The sequence below is a fragment of the Drosophila novamexicana genome, unplaced genomic scaffold (assembly GCF_003285875.2).
Source record: "Drosophila novamexicana strain 15010-1031.04,08,12 unplaced genomic scaffold, DnovRS2.1 tig00000820-arrow-pilon, whole genome shotgun sequence".
Taxonomy (NCBI): Eukaryota; Metazoa; Arthropoda; class Insecta; order Diptera; family Drosophilidae; genus Drosophila; species Drosophila novamexicana.
Window position 1 is genome coordinate 2,992,760 of NW_020824828.1, and position 18,224 is coordinate 3,010,983.

The window sequence follows — 18,224 nt, forward strand, 5'->3', positions numbered from 1 at the left end:
TGTTTGTGTTTGTGTATGTTGTGCGTTGCTGACGTCGAACGCTGTTTGACACATCTTGCCACAAGCAACAGGACAAGCTACCCGGCTCTGGTCCCGGCCCTGTTCACTTCCTGCCCCAAATTGGGCAGCTGCTGCTACTGTTGCTTCGCATTTGGCGAGTTTGCGCGCTGCGCTTACCCCAACCCGCAGCGCCCCTGATCCTACTCCGGCTCCTGTTCCTGTTGCTTGCCGTGGCGTCACTGGCCCCGGATGCCTAACCTGCCCAACTCTGGTTTCGTGTGTGCCCAATATCCAATCTGGCCCCCAAAACCAACCACAATTGTCATCAGAATGTTTCGAGCGCTGTGCGAAATTCTAGCTATCAGCCCATTAGCCTATTATCGATTTACGGAGAATATTTCAAGTTTTCAAAATCATCAAACTACGAAACATATATGGTTTACGCTTTTCTACTAGATCAACAAGCCGATGACTCGCCTGTGCAAACTGATCCACTATTGTTAAGTATGTTAAGGGTTAGAGTTTGGATTTATACATAATACATAATGTACAAATTATAATATATATATCATAAATATAGGTCAACGTAAGAAACATAAACGTGTGTTATAAATATAGGTCAAACAAAAGAACACAAAAATGTTTTTGCCGTGTATTTACCGCAAGAAAGCTGCCAACTACTTTTTAGTTGTAAAATAAAACCGCAAATCCCCGTTTCCCTGAAAATTCTCGGATTTGTGCGAAGTATTTTAAGCCAGTCAAAAGGTGTGCTCATTTTTTGTATATGCAAATATAACATAGAATTTAATGCTCCTAGAAAACAACAATTTCCTATCGTCATAAATTTCTCAAATATTATTAGAAAATATTATAAAAATAAATAAATAATAAAATGAAAATTTTTAGCTTTTGATACAATATTCAACATAAGAAAAATTAAAATTTGCATTATGTGTAAAAATTTGTTAACAGAAATATTTTGTAAGCTTACAAGAAATATTACAAAAAATATATCTATGATTTTATAAGCTAAATAGTAAAAAAAATATAAAAAATATAATATAATAGAAATATATATTATTCATATATACTAGCGGGAACCCCCGGCTTTGCCCGTGGCACTTTTAAAATAAATTCCCTCAAAGATCATACAACCATTTTCCACCAATTTACCACTGTAGCGGGTGAAATTTTCCCACTCGCTGAAACACCTATTCATTAAGTTCTTATGTAAAGCTTTGAAAATAAGTTTAAAGCAAATCGGACAAAACTTGGAACTTCACAAAAAAAAACTTTGAAAATTTCAAGTGCTAATCTATGTTTCTGATGGACTTTATAAATTTCTAGTTAGCTGTTGAAATTTTAATTAAATGTGAGCGCTTAACCAATATTTTTTCAAAAAATAAAAGAAGGAAATTGTAATATTCGTATATGTAGCATTGTGAATGTAACATTGTGAATGTAATATTGTATATTATTAATCGTAAATTATTGAAATGGCTTAAAATTTTTGTTATTTGTCAAGAATATATTCTCTGCATTTAATTGAACTGCAAGCTTTAAATTCGGATTCTTAATTCGTAGAGTTCTTTTCCTCTAAAATTTCCATAAAAAGGAAAAAATGTTGTACTTGTTATCGAAATAAAAATTGTATATTCTGATTTAATTTTAGTGCGATTTTTTTCAACAAAAATATTGCTATAATCACGTGAAGAATATTTTGAACAGGCATTGAACTTCTCTGCCATTTATACTTACCAAAGGATCTATTGAATCGAGCTCGAGCAGCTTGTCTGCGGTATTTAGTTAATTGAACACTTCACTTTGAAATTAACACAATTTATTTGTTTGGTGTTGTAAACAATTTTGCATATTTCACATTTATTTGTATCATTTGTCAATTGTTCGTTTTGTTTTCAAATAAATGTATGTCTGTATGTATGTCAGTGTTTCTGTGAATATGAATATACATATATTAATTTTCACTCCCAGATATATATAATGGCATTTTGCTAACTTTTTTTCAGTGTATGCTTGTAGTGGTACATTTTGGAGTACACATATGCATGCACATGTGTATGTCGACACATGTGTGTATGCATGTGCGCATATGTATGTATTAACGAGTAAATGCTCAGAGCTTTGGTTATGCTCTAGCTGCAAAACTTAACATAATATTCATGTATATATTGACTTATATGCGTGTATATATTTTATTATATATATGTTTACATGTGTTCGTTAATGCTCTCTACGTATGTATATATATATATAACTAGTTCAGGTAATATTGAAATAATAACGCGATAGACCTAAGAGTTGTTGGTTTTGCAATTTCCGCTCGTCGAATATGTGTATCAAAAGTTTTATCAAATCTTGAAATCATTTGCATCTCGTATTCTAGGCATTATTCAAACTCTTACCCGAACCTAGCCCTATGCGACCTTTATATTTTATATAAATTATAATTGTATCAATTTATGTATAATTTCATAGCGCTTACAAAAATATCAATATTTAAAGAAGCAACAAGAAATCACATTAAGTTTTTTTTCTATATATTTTTTGTTGTTTGTTTGTTTGTCCTTTGGTTGAGGGGAAGGGTGTTTCTATACACAAAAAGCGTGCGTTTCGCATTTACTTAATTGGATTTATGTATATATATGTTATATGTATATATATATGCACTACATGAGTGTAAACAACAAACCTTTTATTTAAGCCCAATGGAGGGAGTTTTTGGTGCGCCTGCACAACAAAAATAATAAACCAGTGTGTGCTCTAGTCGCGTGGGCTCGACTAGCGTATACCCTGTACCCTGTCAATCTGTGTAACTGTTTTGCAATTTGTTCCTTTAAACCTTTTATCATATTTCTTTGTTGCAAATGTGCATAGCTACGCTTTGAACCCTCTTTTCGTTCTTCTATTTATGGTAAGGAATTTCATAGGTAGGATATCAACAATTTTAAGCACGCCTTTTCATTGTGTTGTAGTCATATTTTTAGATATTACAAACGGACTCACATCAGAAAGATTTATCTATGTGCAATTTGATCAATTGAATGGCTACAGGGTATAAGTATGCCTGAGAGTATTTCCATCGAAATCGGCGGAAAGAATTTTAAGTTGTTTTGATTATTGAAAACATTTGTTTGCTTTTGTTTGGTTATAACAATATATATAAATACACATGCAAATACATACACCTAATATGTATATGTTTATGTGTTGTATATTACGACAGGCATTCCATCGATCCGTCATTATCATTATATAAATATATCATACATTATTGTAACTAGCAAACAATATATTCGTAACACTTCATAATACACTACAGTTGTTCGAACTAGGCCGAGCTGCATTATCTATTCGCATTGGCCGCAATGCCACCCCCCCTCTCTCTACCTCTACCTCTACCTCTAGATCTAGTCAAAAATGTTTCTTATGTGGGTAGCTAGATCCATGTTAACTGGCGGCCCGTTCTCAAGTACAAAGCTCAGCACCAAACCAACCAATTGCCTTGCCCCGCAAACAATTGAAACATTTAGTACTTGTTATATAAATATATATGTATGTATGTATATATATATGTATGTAGTATAACTATGCACTACGTGTACGTGGTGTATGTATTTTGTGTGTGTGTGTGTGTATTGGTTGATCTATGACAAACCCTAACATACTAATTATGTTAACAATTATGGAAACAGTAGCTGCTTCGTCTAAAACCCGCCCCAAAATCCCGCACAGCATTGCAGTTGGTACTTATGTATGTTTGTATAATGTATGTGTCTGTATATATATATATATATAATGCGTATATATGTATATACACTACAATATTCTCATCTCTGAATATACAAAACGTATAAATATGCATTGTAACTGCCTCTAAATAGGTATGTATTAATATAAATATATATGTATATAGCTTTATATATATATACATATATATATATATATATATATATATATATATATATTTATATATATTTATGTATATATATATATATTTATGTATGTATATATTGTATAAGTATAAATATAATATGTTTTGTTTTATGTTTTGTTTTTGTTAACAGCATGTTTAGCGCTTTTTATGTTCAGGTCACTACATTTCTTTACGGCTTAGTTTTGTTTTGCATTTGTCTTTGACTTAATAAAGTTTATTTTATATAAGTTTTCTGTTTTTTTTTTTTTGTATTTTTTGTTTTGTTTCATTCTTGCTTACAACTGAGCTGAGTTGACGCGCTTCTAAAACGATTCCCAACCACTTATTCAAAAATTGCAAAACAGCCCGTCAAGTGGGCATAAACTTGTTCATTTCTACACAATCGCAATGTTCGTAAATAACTGATAAACGATAACCGATAATCGATAATCGATAACTAACTAACAACTGCCCCAAGAGCGTTCGGTGTCCTAACGGTGCATTTTATACAGCTACAGCTATAGTTACTTCTCTCTCTCTCTCTCTATATATATATATATGCATATATGTACATATATATACATATATATAAATATTCAACCAAATAGTTTATTAGCAGCTACTCCCCTGTTTTTTTGAGTTGCAACCAGAATCTACATTAGTATGCAATACTTAAGTGCTCACTACTACATATGGTATATATATATAACTCCAATACTGTTTCAGGAAGTACGGATGCTATGTATTGCAAGTGACTGAGAAACGAGAGCTAACCGATTTGTTGAGCCTACTATGTGCTAGCTTATAAACGTTTGGGACCGCACTCAACTACACTCACGCTCACATACACACAGACACGCATGCACGCACACACTCACAAGCAAAGCCAACACTCAAACACACACGCACACTCAAACATTACACACATACACACACATGCAACTAGGTGAGCTACATAGCCAGTTCCAGTTCCGATTCCCATTTTCTTTCCAGTTTCATTTTGAGTGAGTTGCTCCAAATTGTGTTCCCCTGTGAAACTTATTTGTTCTCAATTATTGTCTGCAATTGCAGGACGAGACTGCGAGATAGCTGCAGTATCGACTGTGCATTATGACGCTCGGCCATTTCTGAAATTAAAAACAATATGCACAAGTATTTATGAAAATATGTATACACAAAACCAGTTTAAGTCTACCCGTACTGTCTTAGAGTTAAATTTTACTTAAATATTTGATAAATATCGAATGAAGAAAACGTCTCAAATGGTCTTTCATATAAAACCCCGGAAATGGGTTTCAACCCGAAACTTTACCCACCAATCGTTGACCCCCATTTCCACCCCATATAGGGATAGATTTCGAGAAGGATGTGAACCACCAATCAAATGAATTTAAACAAAGATCTTTAAAAATAAGTTAAGTAGGACACGTCTCCTATGAATTTTCATAGAGATCCTTGGAAGTGAGTTTGAACCCGAAACTACACCCATTAATCCATTATTAAGTAGCATTCAACCGTTTAGCGATTAAAATTTCCCAAAACCCCTTTCTTACAACTTCATCACAAAAGGTAACTTAAGTAAAAAGCTGAGCGTTGATCATCAGTCATTCAGTCAGTCAGTCAGTGGGTCAAAATAAACAGTTTAAAATATATAAATGACTATACCATTAAAGAACTTGATGACATCTGTAAAGTCCATGCTGTTGGACAAAATGATATCGCGATAGGTTTCGAGCAGCGCCAGCGCCAGGAAGAGCACAAAATGCCCAGAGGCAATATGTTTGGCTGCCCAGATGACTTCCCAGGTGGCAAAGACATCGTCATAGATGAGCTCGCGCTTAAAATCCAAAAGGAACCAGCGGTAACAGAAGTAGAAGTGGGTGTAATCGCCATTCGAGTCCATCAGGTCGTACATCTCGGAGTCGAGTATTTGAATGAGCGAGCTGGAAGAGATGAGATGCGGGAAAAGATCAGGTCAGTATCCGTTCAAGATAGCATAGATAGACAGATAAATACCGCATATTGGCGAAATGCATGTCCATGGCACCACCGCTGGGAAAGTTCTCGATCATGCGCTCCATGAGCTTGCAGAAGCAGCTGTAGCTGAGCGACTCATCATCGAAGATGACCAGCAAGGGAGCGACCAGATCGCACATGCCCTGCATGTAGCCCACGTCCAGGTGCTCCCACACGTACGTCGATATCACATTGCGTAGCTTGTCCAGATTCTCGCTGGCAAAGTACCAATAATTTCGATCGCAACGCTGCACATCCTTCTCGATCCGATGCAGATTTAGGCCAAACTGTTCCAGCAGCTCGACGCTGTAGACGCCGCCATTAGAGCTGGCGGGCGAGACACAGGCGGACTTTGGCTCCTGCAGGGCATCCAGTGAGGCGACAACAGTGATGTCCTCGTTAAGGGGCGACATGAGGCTGGTCTTGCGTGAGGTGAACTCTTCGGTGGGTTCGTCGTCATTGCATTGGACATCGAGGTCATCCAGCGAGGCGGCTTCTGTAATGATGACTGCCGTTGCTGGATGCTCCTCATCGTGACGCACGTCATCGGCGCTGTGAAATTTGCTTAACTGACCGTAGGGCTCCGCGTCCATATCCACAGCTATTTCCGCCTCCGCGGCCGCCTCGTCTAGGACTTTAACATCGGCCAGATCGGCAAACTCGTTGCCTACCGTCTCGTAGCTGCTGGTGGAGGGTGAACTCTTAATGCTGAGCAAAAGTATATTGCCACTGCCATCCAAGCCCAGACCGCCCTCAGCTTCGGAGTCACCAAAACAGTTATCCTGCAAGCGCAGTGGTTCCATGCCATCAATGTTTTGCGACTCCAAGAGTAACTGCTCGCTTAGCTGTGGTGCTACGGGCAACGGATCCGATGACTCCTCTTCATGTTCCACCGCCTCCTCCTGTGCCTGTGCCAGCTGTTCCTCCAATAGCGGCTGCTCATCGTATTCGTCACCCGGATCGGATATGTCCGAGAAATCGTTGTCATCGAATACATCGTTCTCGCCCTCGGCCTGCTCACCATTGTCCAGCTCCAGCTGCCCCCCACTATTCGACAGCAGATCATCCGTACTGAGGGCATTTGCATTGGCTGCCAGTCGTGCCTGCTCCGCACTCATCTTGGCCACAGCCAGGGCCGTTTTCTCCTTTTCACGCTGCCGCACGATCGCCTCCACGGCCAGCCACTCGCTCATTGTGGTCTCATAGTAGTGTTTGCAGGTCTCGTCCTGCTTTTGCCGCTGCTCCGGCGTCGATCCGAACGCGTAGTGGCCAAGCAGATACGGCCACACCTCCTTACGCAGGTCGTGCTCTACGCCACCGAAGTAGACCAGACGATAGAGCTCCAATTCGCCGGTAACAATGCCATCTACATTCATTGCCTGCCATTTCTGGCTGGTTAGCCCCTGCTCGTCAGCGGCCACTGAAACGAAGGAATGGAAGTATGTATTGGAAGATTATTTCAATTAGCCAACGTTCACTTACAATCTGGGGTTATGCGACCATTGACCAGACCGGAGAGATGGGTGCGAACCGTGGACAAATGCCGACAGTAGGCCAGCCAGCCGTAGAAGGCGCGCGAGATTATCTGGCGACGCATTGTGGAGCAGACCAGTTCAATGCTGGCCGTTTGGCTGGCCTGTATCAATGGCGGATCTGGGTTGCTGCTCTGGTCAATGGACAAGCTCTTGCTGGAGCAATCGCTGCTGCCGGTGGTCGAGCAGCTGCCCAGATGCTTGCGCCGCGGACTGGAGCGACCAAGCTCCAGTATGGGATGTGTAGCCACTAGAAGGAATCAGCAGAGATATTTAACAAATACATTCGTATCGCTGAAAGATCTTACGGAACTCCTCGTGCTGGCTTTTGCTGACTACACGAAAGACATAGTCAATGGGTGTCTCATCGCTGGATGACTCCATGACCGAGGGCAGGATATGGCGACGCACGCTTTTCGGCCAGGGAAAGAGCTTGCCAATGCCGCGCTGCGACCAGAGCGGCGGATCGAGCTGGCCATGTGGCAGCAGACCCGTCTCCAAGCAACTGAGGAACGCCTGCAGGTGTCCGCCCTCCGGGAAGTGTATGGGCGGCCGTTGTACGCCATCCTGGCCAACTAGAATAATGGTGCCGCCCGTGTCACCGCCACGATTCTGATGGCAATGCACATAGACAATCTCGTCCACATTAATGTTAAGCGCGTAGCCCCAGTAGAAGCTCTTGTCGCTGCCATCGCCATCGTTGTAGCCGTTCATCAATTGATTGGGCGTCCATTTGATGGTCAGGGACTGGATGCTCTGGTGCAGACTGAGGTAGCCCGGCATCGGTTCAGCCACATCTTTGGGCAGCACAAGCACATTGTTCTTGCCATAGAGTAGGGTGGTCCGTGAATTTTGATGCAGCGACTCCACATAGTCCTTCGCCACGCTCGCCGGCGAGCAGGCCTTGAAGCTGCCGCTGCTCGTGTCCTCCGAGCTGGTGTGCAGGCTGCGCTTGAAATTGATAATGGGCCGATGACAGGTGGGTGGCGTCCGATTGCCCGAACTGATGCGATGGCGCTGCACCTGCAAGCAGATCGAAAAAGCGAAGAGCTTAGGCAGTTATATATTGATGCAAGTGCTTTCGGGATTACCAGCTCATCGGCGCAGGGATCGGACCAGTAGTGGTCGGCAGTCTTGGCCCGCGTAAACTCCAGAGCACAGGGGCCCACCAGCAGGGAGCTGAGTATGGAACCATAATCGGGATCAGCGACCAGCGCCTCGCGATCGTAATAGCTCTGAGCATTGCCCACCAGATGCTCAATAATCTTGGCCAAACGTTTCTCGTAGAGCGCCAGGCGTATCCACAGATATTTGCCCAGCGGCGCCGCCGCACCATTGGCACCCACCGAGGCGACAACCGTATTTATGGTGGTCACCGAGCTGCTGCTGCCGCTACCCTTGCTGAGCAGCTTCGGCTTGATGATGCTGTCACTGCTGGAGGAGGAGCGCTTGCCGCTAACAGCATGGCTCTCCTGGGCCAGCTCTAGCTCCAACAGACGACGGCTCACATAGTCCGCCTCCGGGCAGATCTTTGCTATCTTCTGTATTAGCGCTGTCGTCGATGAGGTCTTGAACAGGCCCAGGGCGCGACGACGCAGGCCGTGGCTGAGGCAGGCTTCGACAGCGGCACAAAGCGATGTCACCGAGCTGCTCTCCTCGTGCACATACTTCTTGGTGACCGCCTCCTCCATCAGTTGCTTCACCTCCTTCTTAACGCTCGCAATCAGGCGCTCCTTCAGCTCGCATTCTGCAAAAACCAGCACAGATTTGGCCAAATTAATGTCAGAAAGCCAGTCTTAAAGTCTGGCATAACTCTATTCCAATGCCGGTCCTCAAGCCTTACAATGACTGTCATATCAGAAGCTGCTCCATGTGTAGCTTAGGTTCACTTTTATATTCTCGCACCGCCCGCCCTCCGAATTGAATTTGAACTGGAGGCCAGACCGCTGTCAATCATTTGGCCATCACTGTCAATTTTGTTCCGGAACAAATCGTTGTTACCAACGATAATCTATTTATGTATGTATACTATTCATGGATGTATTCACAAATATGCAAATGGCATACGAAAAGGAGCCCAAAAGGCGCGCTTCTAATTAGAATGCAAATAGAATGGAAAGGATTTGGCCCAGCGGCAACGTGACATGGCAACCCAATGGCATATTCCATCTTTAAGCGCATCTCAAATATTTTCACCAGACTCTGAAGCGGGTTTCTTTTCGTTTGTTTTTACAACAGCAAAACTAACGCTTGAACTTTAATTTTCAAGCTTTCCGAATTACATTTAGGCAAAGAAATTTTGCAATTCATGTAGATTCCAAACGAATATCTGACAAGATTCCTTTAAATATGATTTTAGAATATAGGTATAAATCATATATACATATATTAAAATCATCTACAAAAGAATAGTATCAGATATTTAAGTGTTAGCTCATTTAACCCAGAGCTAGTGTCTGTCTGCAAACTGATTTTCACTGATTTTCCGATAACAGGGGTGGAATTGGTAAGCTTTGATCACTGAAGTGAGTTTCAACGTAAATACCGTATTCGCTTTTATTTTAGAGAATCTTAAATAAAGGTTCGAATTTTAAGCAAGGTTGAACTTAGTGTTTGGTTTCTTTCTACGATTTCTCATATATTTTAATCACATTTCAATAGCAAACAATTCAAAGCTTAATCTATAACGAATCAGCTCTCTTTGAAACTATCTAAAAAGTCGAAACATATCAGTTTAATCTGGATTATGCCTTGTATAGTATTATAGTTTGATAAGTAACATTATAGCCATAAGCCAGGCCTAGGTATTTGATTCATTCTAATTGGAAACGATTCCATGACAAGATTGAACAGAGTTGGCAAATATTGAATCTTTAGACATGCGCGTATTTAGTTAAGTGCGATTTAGTAGCTGCGGTCTGCCCAGTTGGCGTCCATTTGAATTATGCATTAAACAATTCAATTAAAAAGAAAACAAGACGGCTGCCACTACGCAGAGCCGCCAGCCGGGCTGGGCCTGGTAACCTTGACTCGCCAATGGCAATGGAACAGGGGAAAATGGACAAGAACAAGAACAAGCAGAAGAAGAGGAAGAGACAACAACAAAGAAATAATGAAAAAGCAAAACGAAGAAAAGCTTGCGTGAATCGTAAACTAGACAATGTGTGTACCCAGCGTAGGGTGTACCGTTGGCCTCGCCGCGGACAGAGGGGTGGAGGGTTGGAGGAGGGGAGGGGGTTGGGTCTGTGTAGGGGTGAGACTGGATGTGGGTGCGTGCTGTTAGCTACACCTGCGACGCACACTCTTGACCCTGAACAACATAAAACAGCTGATGACAGGCAAACACAAAAAGCATGCCTGGGTGCGAGCGAGACGACGACTAACACGCAGCGCAGTATGCGAGGCGTGAGAGCAGGACAACGTAAGGCACAGCGAGAAATAGAGCGAGAGGCAGAGGCAGTGGCAGAGGGAGACGGAGAATGCAACGTGAGGAGGGATGACAAACATGAGGATTGTGCCTTGCCTTTGCTCGTGTTCCTTTAATTTGCTGTCAGCTCCAAGCTCGCCGCGCTCTGCAGGCGCCCCATGCCATTTGACCGCGCCATATTGTAAATGGAAGCTGGACCCAAACATATGTTTGCCACCCAACTGAAACAGGATTATACACACACACGGACACAAGCACACTCATGTGGGAACTGGGGAGGCTAATCGCACTGGCAACTTTGAAACATTGCCGGCAAATCAGGCTGGTTCCAACTATTTCTCCAACTAACTTGAACCCTATCTAAAATTCTGTAGCTAAATAGGACCATCTGTTAGAGAAGGATCAGAGGTTAGGGCAGACAGGTTGGCTGAAGGATTCAGTAATGGCAACTTAATATATTTATGGGCAATTCAAGGACTAAGCTAATATTACTCGGACTTTTTCATTATGTAGAAAAACAAAAGAAAAACTAAATCTTAAATCTTTTCAAACCATTTTCAAAAAAGAAAAATTAACTTTAACCTTAGTTTTTTTTTTTAAATATTCTTTTAGTATTTCCTTGTTTCGTTACGTATTTTTTCTCGACAGAAAGTCAGCAGAGGAGGGAGGAGATTTTTATTTAATGCTCCTTATGCACACTCTTAAAAATCGACGTAAAACTGAATTTGTCATGTGTTTAAGCGACATTTTAAATAACTTCTGTGATTTTTTTGTTGTACACGCAAGTAAAACTCTTGGCATTGAATATGAAACATTTGGTCTGGTCGAAGGCGGCTTTTTTCAGCTGGTGTTTTCTTTTAATAATCTGAACGTAAACAGGCGAGCAGCGCAAATGTAAGTGCTGGTCGGCGAACCAATCATTAAAAACCGATATTTACTCAATTAGCGCGACAAAGGCAACGCAGTTAATCCTCAGACTGGCAGGGACAGCCGGACGGACGGATGGACGGACGGACGGACGGCCGCACAGACAGTGCGGAGCTGCGTTCAACAGGCCACGCGCCACAACACGCCAGTTCGTGGAAGTGATGAATGCAAATTTGTGCGCGTGGCCCTGAACTTTTGCTTTTTACTTTGACGCTGCAGCGAACTAAACGTCAGGTGCGTTATTTAATTGGCCGCCACAATAAGCGGCACGGGTAATGGGGGTTGGGCGTCGGTGCGGGCGCACGTGCGCGTACACGGCTTGTCAGATAAAGCATCCTCTTCAAAGTGCATTTAAGCACTCGATGCCAATTAGTGGCCAATTTGCATTTGGAATTGCGAGCCCGACTAAGCAGCGGATCGCAGGCTCCCATAACTGGCAGGTAAATGCGGGCACACAAACAAGTAAGCGGATTAACGAGCACTTAGTATGTCATTATTATGCTGCCCTTAAGAGAAGCTAAGGCTACTTATAAAGTGAAGCCCAAGAGTACACGTCTAGCCCAACTTATTAAACATTAATTGGGATCTTATTAAAGGAATTGAGAAAACAACGAACAGGTAAAATTCGAAAGCCGCGTACTCCGTGTCACTTTTATAGCATTCTTTAATTAGCTGTCCGTATGGAAATAACAAATGTGAGCGCATTTACGATAATAAAGATAATTCGGTGCTTCAGGTACATGTTCTTACTGTCACTCTATGTGATTCCAACTGGGAGACATTAAGTAGTAAGAAGTACAAACACATTTTTTGTGAATGTCCAGCTTTGTTCTGGAAGTGGAGACAGTAATCAGTGGTAATGAGTCTGCCCGGATTAGGACTGCCTCGACAAAAGACCTGCTCACCCTCATTAGCCAAATGGAGTTGCTTTTGTTCTCGCAGGGAGCTGATGGTACAAAAGACCTTTTTAGGGTCGTCGTGGCCCCAGCCTGACTATTCGTTTAATAAAAATAACTAAGCATGGTAATATATTTACAACAGTAAGAAATTAAACATTAAGCGGCAATAGTAATATTTAAGTTTCAAGCATGTTTTCTACATGGTGAAAAAATGCCGCGAAACTCTCGCCTTGCAAGTTATGAGGAAATTTCAGATACAGGCGCAAGAGCTATATTAAAAAAAAAAACGCCAAGCTCTTTATAAAGAAACTATTTACATTTCAATGATATTAATTAATTTATGTATTCCGTTGGCGTATCAATAATCTGTTAATTCAATCAATGTGTAGTTACTTTATCCCGGGCCCACAAAAGTATGCTACACAAAAACCCGCCCAGTATCAATACGGCATGGGAATTGAAGTTCCGAGCCCTGACTCTACATATCATGCCATCACATATACATACACACGCGTATACATACAAGCACACGCATACACACACACACAGCCGACAAGAATTACAAAAGTTCTGTTCTGAAAGTTTCGATAAACTCTGCATTTGTCTTGCAGAACGTAAAATTATTTCGTTTTCTCACCTACAGCTGCGACGCTTTCTAATCATGGGGAGCACGCACAGACACGCACGCACACATACACACATACAAACACATATATAAGTTTCTCGTTTTGTATAGACATACACAGACATACATACTACTAAGCTACGCATTATACATACATATGTAATTGCCATAGCTATCTCTCTTGTTGTCATTGTTGTTGTTCTTTCTGCTGTTGCGGCTTGGGACGCACGGGAAAAACCTGAAAAACTTTTGCTTTTTCTCACTCACCGCTGGTGGCATCGCTGTTGGCATTGGAGGCGCCACCGCCGCTGAAACTGTGTAGCATATTCATTTTTGGACGGTCGTGGTACGTGCCTCGCTGTGAAGCAGGCTCCCGACTGCCGCTGCCGCTGCTGCTGCTGCTGCCGCTGCTGCTGCTGGTTGCTGCTGTTTTTGTTGCTTTTGCTCTTCACTTTCTGAAATATATGTGTATGGCTGTATTTGTGTTATTCTTTGGGCAAATATTTTCAGTTTCAGTTTTGTTTATGCGTCGTCGTTGTTAGTTTTTCTTCTCGCTTTATCATTCGCCCTGCGATATGCGTTCTCCTTCTCTCTCTCTCTCCCTCGCTCTCTCTGTCTTTTCCGCTCTTTTGGTACACTCTCTCAATTGCGTTCTTTCGTTGTCCCAGCTGCTGTTGTTTTTTTTTATGTATATATATATTTATATGTTAATATATATATATATAAGTTGTCTTTATGGTTATATTAATATATTAAGTTTATTATGCAGAAAATTAAATTGTATAAAAATTTATGTTCGTTGTATTTGAATTCTTCCAAGACTTCATGTTATTCTTTTAGCTGTGCTATAAAGTTGTACTACGCACACACACACACGGAGGCGCACACATGCAAATACATATATGTATGCATATACATACATATGTTGCTGTTGCTCTGCTAGCCGCCGTTAGTTTAGTTGTTTTTGTTGGTGTTGTTATTGCAAAAGCGTTGTCAAACATGAACTACGCATTTTGGCATATGTGCATATATGCATGTGTATTTACATATGTATGTATGTGCACATAGACAACACTTAACTCAGATGCTTTACATTTCAACTGCTTGCGCGTTGTCGCTGTTATTGTTGCCCTTCAATTTGTTGTTGCCACAATTAACGGACGAATAATTTGCTGGGCGGCCCGTTATGCACAGTCCTTTGTGTTGCATACTTTCTTGGGCTCTCCTTCTCACACCATTTTGCCTCCACACTGTGTGCGTGCGTTTATGTGTGTGTGTGTGTGTGTGTGTGTGTGTGTGCCCGCTTCCGTCTGTTTGCTGTTCTCGTCCGTTTCCCAGCAGCTCCGTTTGTGTACTAACGGCACCTTATTGACATTTACATTCACGACGCCAAGCCGCTGCTGTTGTCGCTGCCAGGCATCCCACAGGCACCGTTTATCGATAGGTGTCGATACATATATCAGTGCTAAATAGCGCGCTTTTTGAATAATTTCAATTCCATTTAATTTTTAACGAATATTGAAGATTTTTTAAGCTCTCATTAATATGTTTATGTTATTAGCCTGGAATATGTTTGTAATTTAATAGACTTTACTTCTTTAATGTAACTTCCCTGTAAAGCTATTAATATTTTAATTCCGTGTTTTAACAGACAGCGAATCGATAAGTATCGAAGTTTTCGAATTCTCTATCGAAATAAATAAAATCACAGACGAGAGCGAGTAAGTGAAAGGGCGCGATTGAGAGTGAGTGCGGAGATTGATAGAAATAGAGACAGAAAGACCAGGCGAGAGAGAGAAAAGGAGGGAGAAAGCAAATAAACTTTTCAAAGAAAGAGAAATAAACAGTGTGCGACAGAGAAATGGCTTGTATTACACAAGTTTATACAAGTCGCGGCGACCCGACTTGTTGAGATTATTTATATTAGGACTCGAATAACACCAGACAGTTTTCATGAAAAATTCTAATATATATCAAAGTAAACAATCCAAATGTAAACAACATACATTTCCTAGCGATAAAATATCCACATTTCAGTACAACTTATAGTTATATAATGCTGGCAAGCTAACAGACTGTATACAATTGCTTTTGTACTTAAACATATCTTTTGGAATGTATGTATATGATGCATATTTCAAATAACTAACAAATTCAAATGGCTAACTAACAACAATGGCATCTCCACAGGCCAATTGCTCCTTCTGTTTATCATCCGATTCACTGGGTACACGCGAGATGTAGATGCCGAACCTCATCTTGCCGCTCTGCATGCGGGCAATGGTCGTGAGCGTCTCGGGAGAACGCTCGCCGGTGCGCTGATTGATGCAGATCATGTCACAGCGCTGACAGGGGCCATCCACCTGGAAGAGGACATCGCCAATGCGCAGCTGCGCATACGCCAGCTCTTCGAAGGGCATGCCCGTGTCAATGACAATGTTAGCACGGAATCGATCGACAGTCTCGTCCAGCGCCTCCTCGAACTGCAGCGAACGCACCGAGGCGCGATTGACGAGCAGAAACTGAGCTTGATTGACCAAACTGAGCTGCTGCTGCTGTGAGCCCGGTGCGCTGCGCTGCGCCGATTGTCGCAGCAGGCGAAGCCCCTCCAGGCCGAGCTGCCGGCTTAGCCAAGTGGCCACCTCATCACCGCAATCGTAACCTTCAATGGGCTGACGGCAGACCTTGCTGCGACAGCGTGCCGAGTTGATGGCCTGAACGTTCAGCGAGAGGGGCACGGAGCAAAAGGACTCGGTATCCGCGCCACAGAAGTGCAGCTCCAGTTGATCCCTAACGACGCGTGGCTGTATCAGGCAGAGATCCGTGCAGCGTTTTTGGGTTAGCGCCATGCCATTAATGTCCACAATCATCCACTCGCGATCGTATTGCAGTCCCTGATCAGTTAAGGGCCAACAAACGGCGTCCCGCTCGATCTTGAAAGCGGCACATGACTTGACCGGGTAGATGGCCAACTGCAGCAAGCGTGGCCGCAAGCGCTGTGCCCGCTGCTGCAGCACCTTGGGTAGTAGCTCCGCCTGCTGCTCAATGAAGCTGAAACGCTGCTGCGGCTTGCTGTGTATATAGCTGGCGCGCAGCATCTGCAACAAGCGCTCAACATCTTGGGGACGCGTCATGTAGCCAAAGGAGACGCGTACCGCACCCGTCGGCTGTCCATCCAGCAGATCATAGTAATCGCCGCAGATACGGCCGGCGCGCTTATAAATGGCATCCATTGTATCCTCATTCAGTTGCAAAAAGTGCTGGCAGGCGCCCAAGTTGCAGAAGCAGCCCGTGCGCAACAGTATACGATGCAGTGCAGCCACGCAGGCCACCTCACCGAAGCCCACATAATCGCCAGCGTCGGTGCGCACGTTGAAGGCCACAATGCCGCCCTGCTTGGTGCGATCACCATAGCCGGCATGGTTGTAGAGCGTAACGAGCGGTGCGCCGTTGGGATGCTGCAGCTGCTTCAGCTGCTGCTCACAGTAGCGCGCCAAGCCCTGCACATGCCTTGAAATGCGCTCCATACTGCGGCCGGGCACCAGGCGTTCCAGCGTACGAAAGCCCTGCAGCAGCTCCACAATGGACAGAAAGGGTAGCGTTCCATCTTCGAAACGTTCGTGAAATTGGCTGCGCAACTGATGCTCCATGGTGTGTGGATAGGCGTAGTTGATGGTGCCGCCGCCATAATAACGCTTGCGCAGCACATCCGCACCGCGCTGACTTACCAACAGGGCGCCCACGCCCGTCGGATAGCCAAAGATCTTGTAGAAGCTAAGGCACACAAAGTCCGGCCGATGGCGTTGCAAGTCGAGCGGGCTGCTGGCGGCAAAGGAGGCGGCATCCAGGCACACATAATAATTGTTGTTGTTCGTGTTATTCACGCGTTCTCCTGCCGGTTCTGTCCAGATGCACTTGCCCAGCTGCTGCATGCCACGACTCTGTATCTTTTCGATAACGGTCAGCGGCAGCTTGTAGCCACTGAAATTGCACTGAGCCGAGAATACGACCAGCGAGTTGCCATGTGCTGACCCAGTCGCTGCAGCTGGAGCAACTGGCTGCTCCACATCGTTAAGCACAATGCTGTCTTTGTTTAGTACATAGATGCGCTTGGCCTTTACCAGCTGACGCATGCCCAGCACCGAGGTATGATTCTCCTGGCAGTAGTGAAAGTTTCCATCTTTGCCAAAGTCAAAATGTTCGGCCACCAGACGCAGTGCAGCCGTCGCATTCGCCGTGAAAACTACGTGATAGTCGTCTGCGCTCGTATTGAAGAACTCCAAGATTCTGCATCATGCATCATCATTAGGTTAATATATCGTATGCCCTTTAACAATAGCCTTACCTGTAGCGCACCTGATCCACATAGTCGCCGGTGGCGCGGCAGGTGTGCGGATTGCAAATAACATCGCGTTGCAGCTGTTGGGCTGCAGCTGACACTTGGCTTTCGGCATAGAGGGTTGTGCCTGCATGGTCGAGATAGGTGCTATCTGGTTGAGTGCATGACGTAGATCTCAATTAGATTCTTATCAGTTGCATTGGTTCCTATTTCACCACTTACCCGCAAGTCTGGAAAACTCTTTATCGATCAGCGCCTGCTCTGCAGCACTGAACTCCGCCGTGTACTCGCTCATTATTGCGCATTTGTTAATAGCTTCAGCGGTATTTATGGCCGGCCACAACTTGAAAAGCAACCGGTAATTATTTATCAATAAGATGTCACACGACTCCGATATCACATATACATATCGATATATTACACATCGATACATTACAACATTGCCACATGTTTGTGCATTAGAGGTCGTCACTATGAAGTTTTAAAAACAAAAAACAACTGCAAGTGTAAATGTGCCGAAAGTTA

General features: G+C 43.2%; 2 protein-coding genes across 2 annotated transcripts; both read right to left on the reverse strand.

Annotated features, from left to right (window-relative positions):
* Positions 1-4,851: 4,851 nt before the first annotated feature.
* Positions 4,852-13,728, reverse strand: LOC115764314 (small G protein signaling modulator 1). Its single transcript, XM_030707252.1, has 7 exons — positions 13,628-13,728; positions 8,574-9,229; positions 7,791-8,505; positions 7,433-7,732; positions 5,951-7,370; positions 5,600-5,877; positions 4,852-5,061 (listed from the first exon to the last, which is right to left on the reverse strand). The coding sequence occupies exons 1-7, from the start codon at positions 13,689-13,691 to the stop codon at positions 4,973-4,975; spliced, it is 3,522 nt and encodes a 1,173-aa protein (XP_030563112.1). The 5' UTR covers positions 13,692-13,728; the 3' UTR covers positions 4,852-4,972.
* Positions 13,729-15,301: 1,573 nt separating this feature from the next.
* LOC115764274 (molybdenum cofactor sulfurase) lies at positions 15,302-18,144 on the reverse strand. Its single transcript, XM_030707199.1, has 3 exons — positions 17,922-18,144; positions 17,706-17,850; positions 15,302-17,647 (listed from the first exon to the last, which is right to left on the reverse strand). Exons 1-3 carry the CDS (start codon positions 18,130-18,132, stop codon positions 15,523-15,525), a joined length of 2,481 nt encoding a protein of 826 aa, XP_030563059.1. The 5' UTR covers positions 18,133-18,144; the 3' UTR covers positions 15,302-15,522.
* Between the last annotated feature and the right edge of the window lie 80 nt (positions 18,145-18,224).

Bases quoted from the DNA above. Each gene is read 5' to 3' on its own strand.
- LOC115764314 (XM_030707252.1), bottom strand. From the start codon at position 13,691: ATGAATATGCTACACAGTTTCAGCGGCGGTGGCGCCTCCAATGCCAAC. The intron at 7,733-7,790 runs GTAAGATCTTTC...GATTCCTTCTAG, and splicing joins AAGCCAGCACGAGGAGTTCC to TGGCTACACATCCCATACTG. The intron at 5,878-5,950 runs GTATTTATCTGT...CATCTCTTCCAG, and splicing joins ATGCATTTCGCCAATATGCG to CTCGCTCATTCAAATACTCG.
- LOC115764274 (XM_030707199.1), bottom strand. From the start codon at position 18,132: ATGTATCGATGTGTAATATATCGATATGTATATGTGATATCGGAGTCG. The intron at 17,851-17,921 runs GTAAGTGGTGAA...GCACTCAACCAG, and splicing joins AGAGTTTTCCAGACTTGCGG to ATAGCACCTATCTCGACCAT. The intron at 17,648-17,705 runs GTAAGGCTATTG...TGCATGATGCAG, and splicing joins GTGGATCAGGTGCGCTACAG to AATCTTGGAGTTCTTCAATA.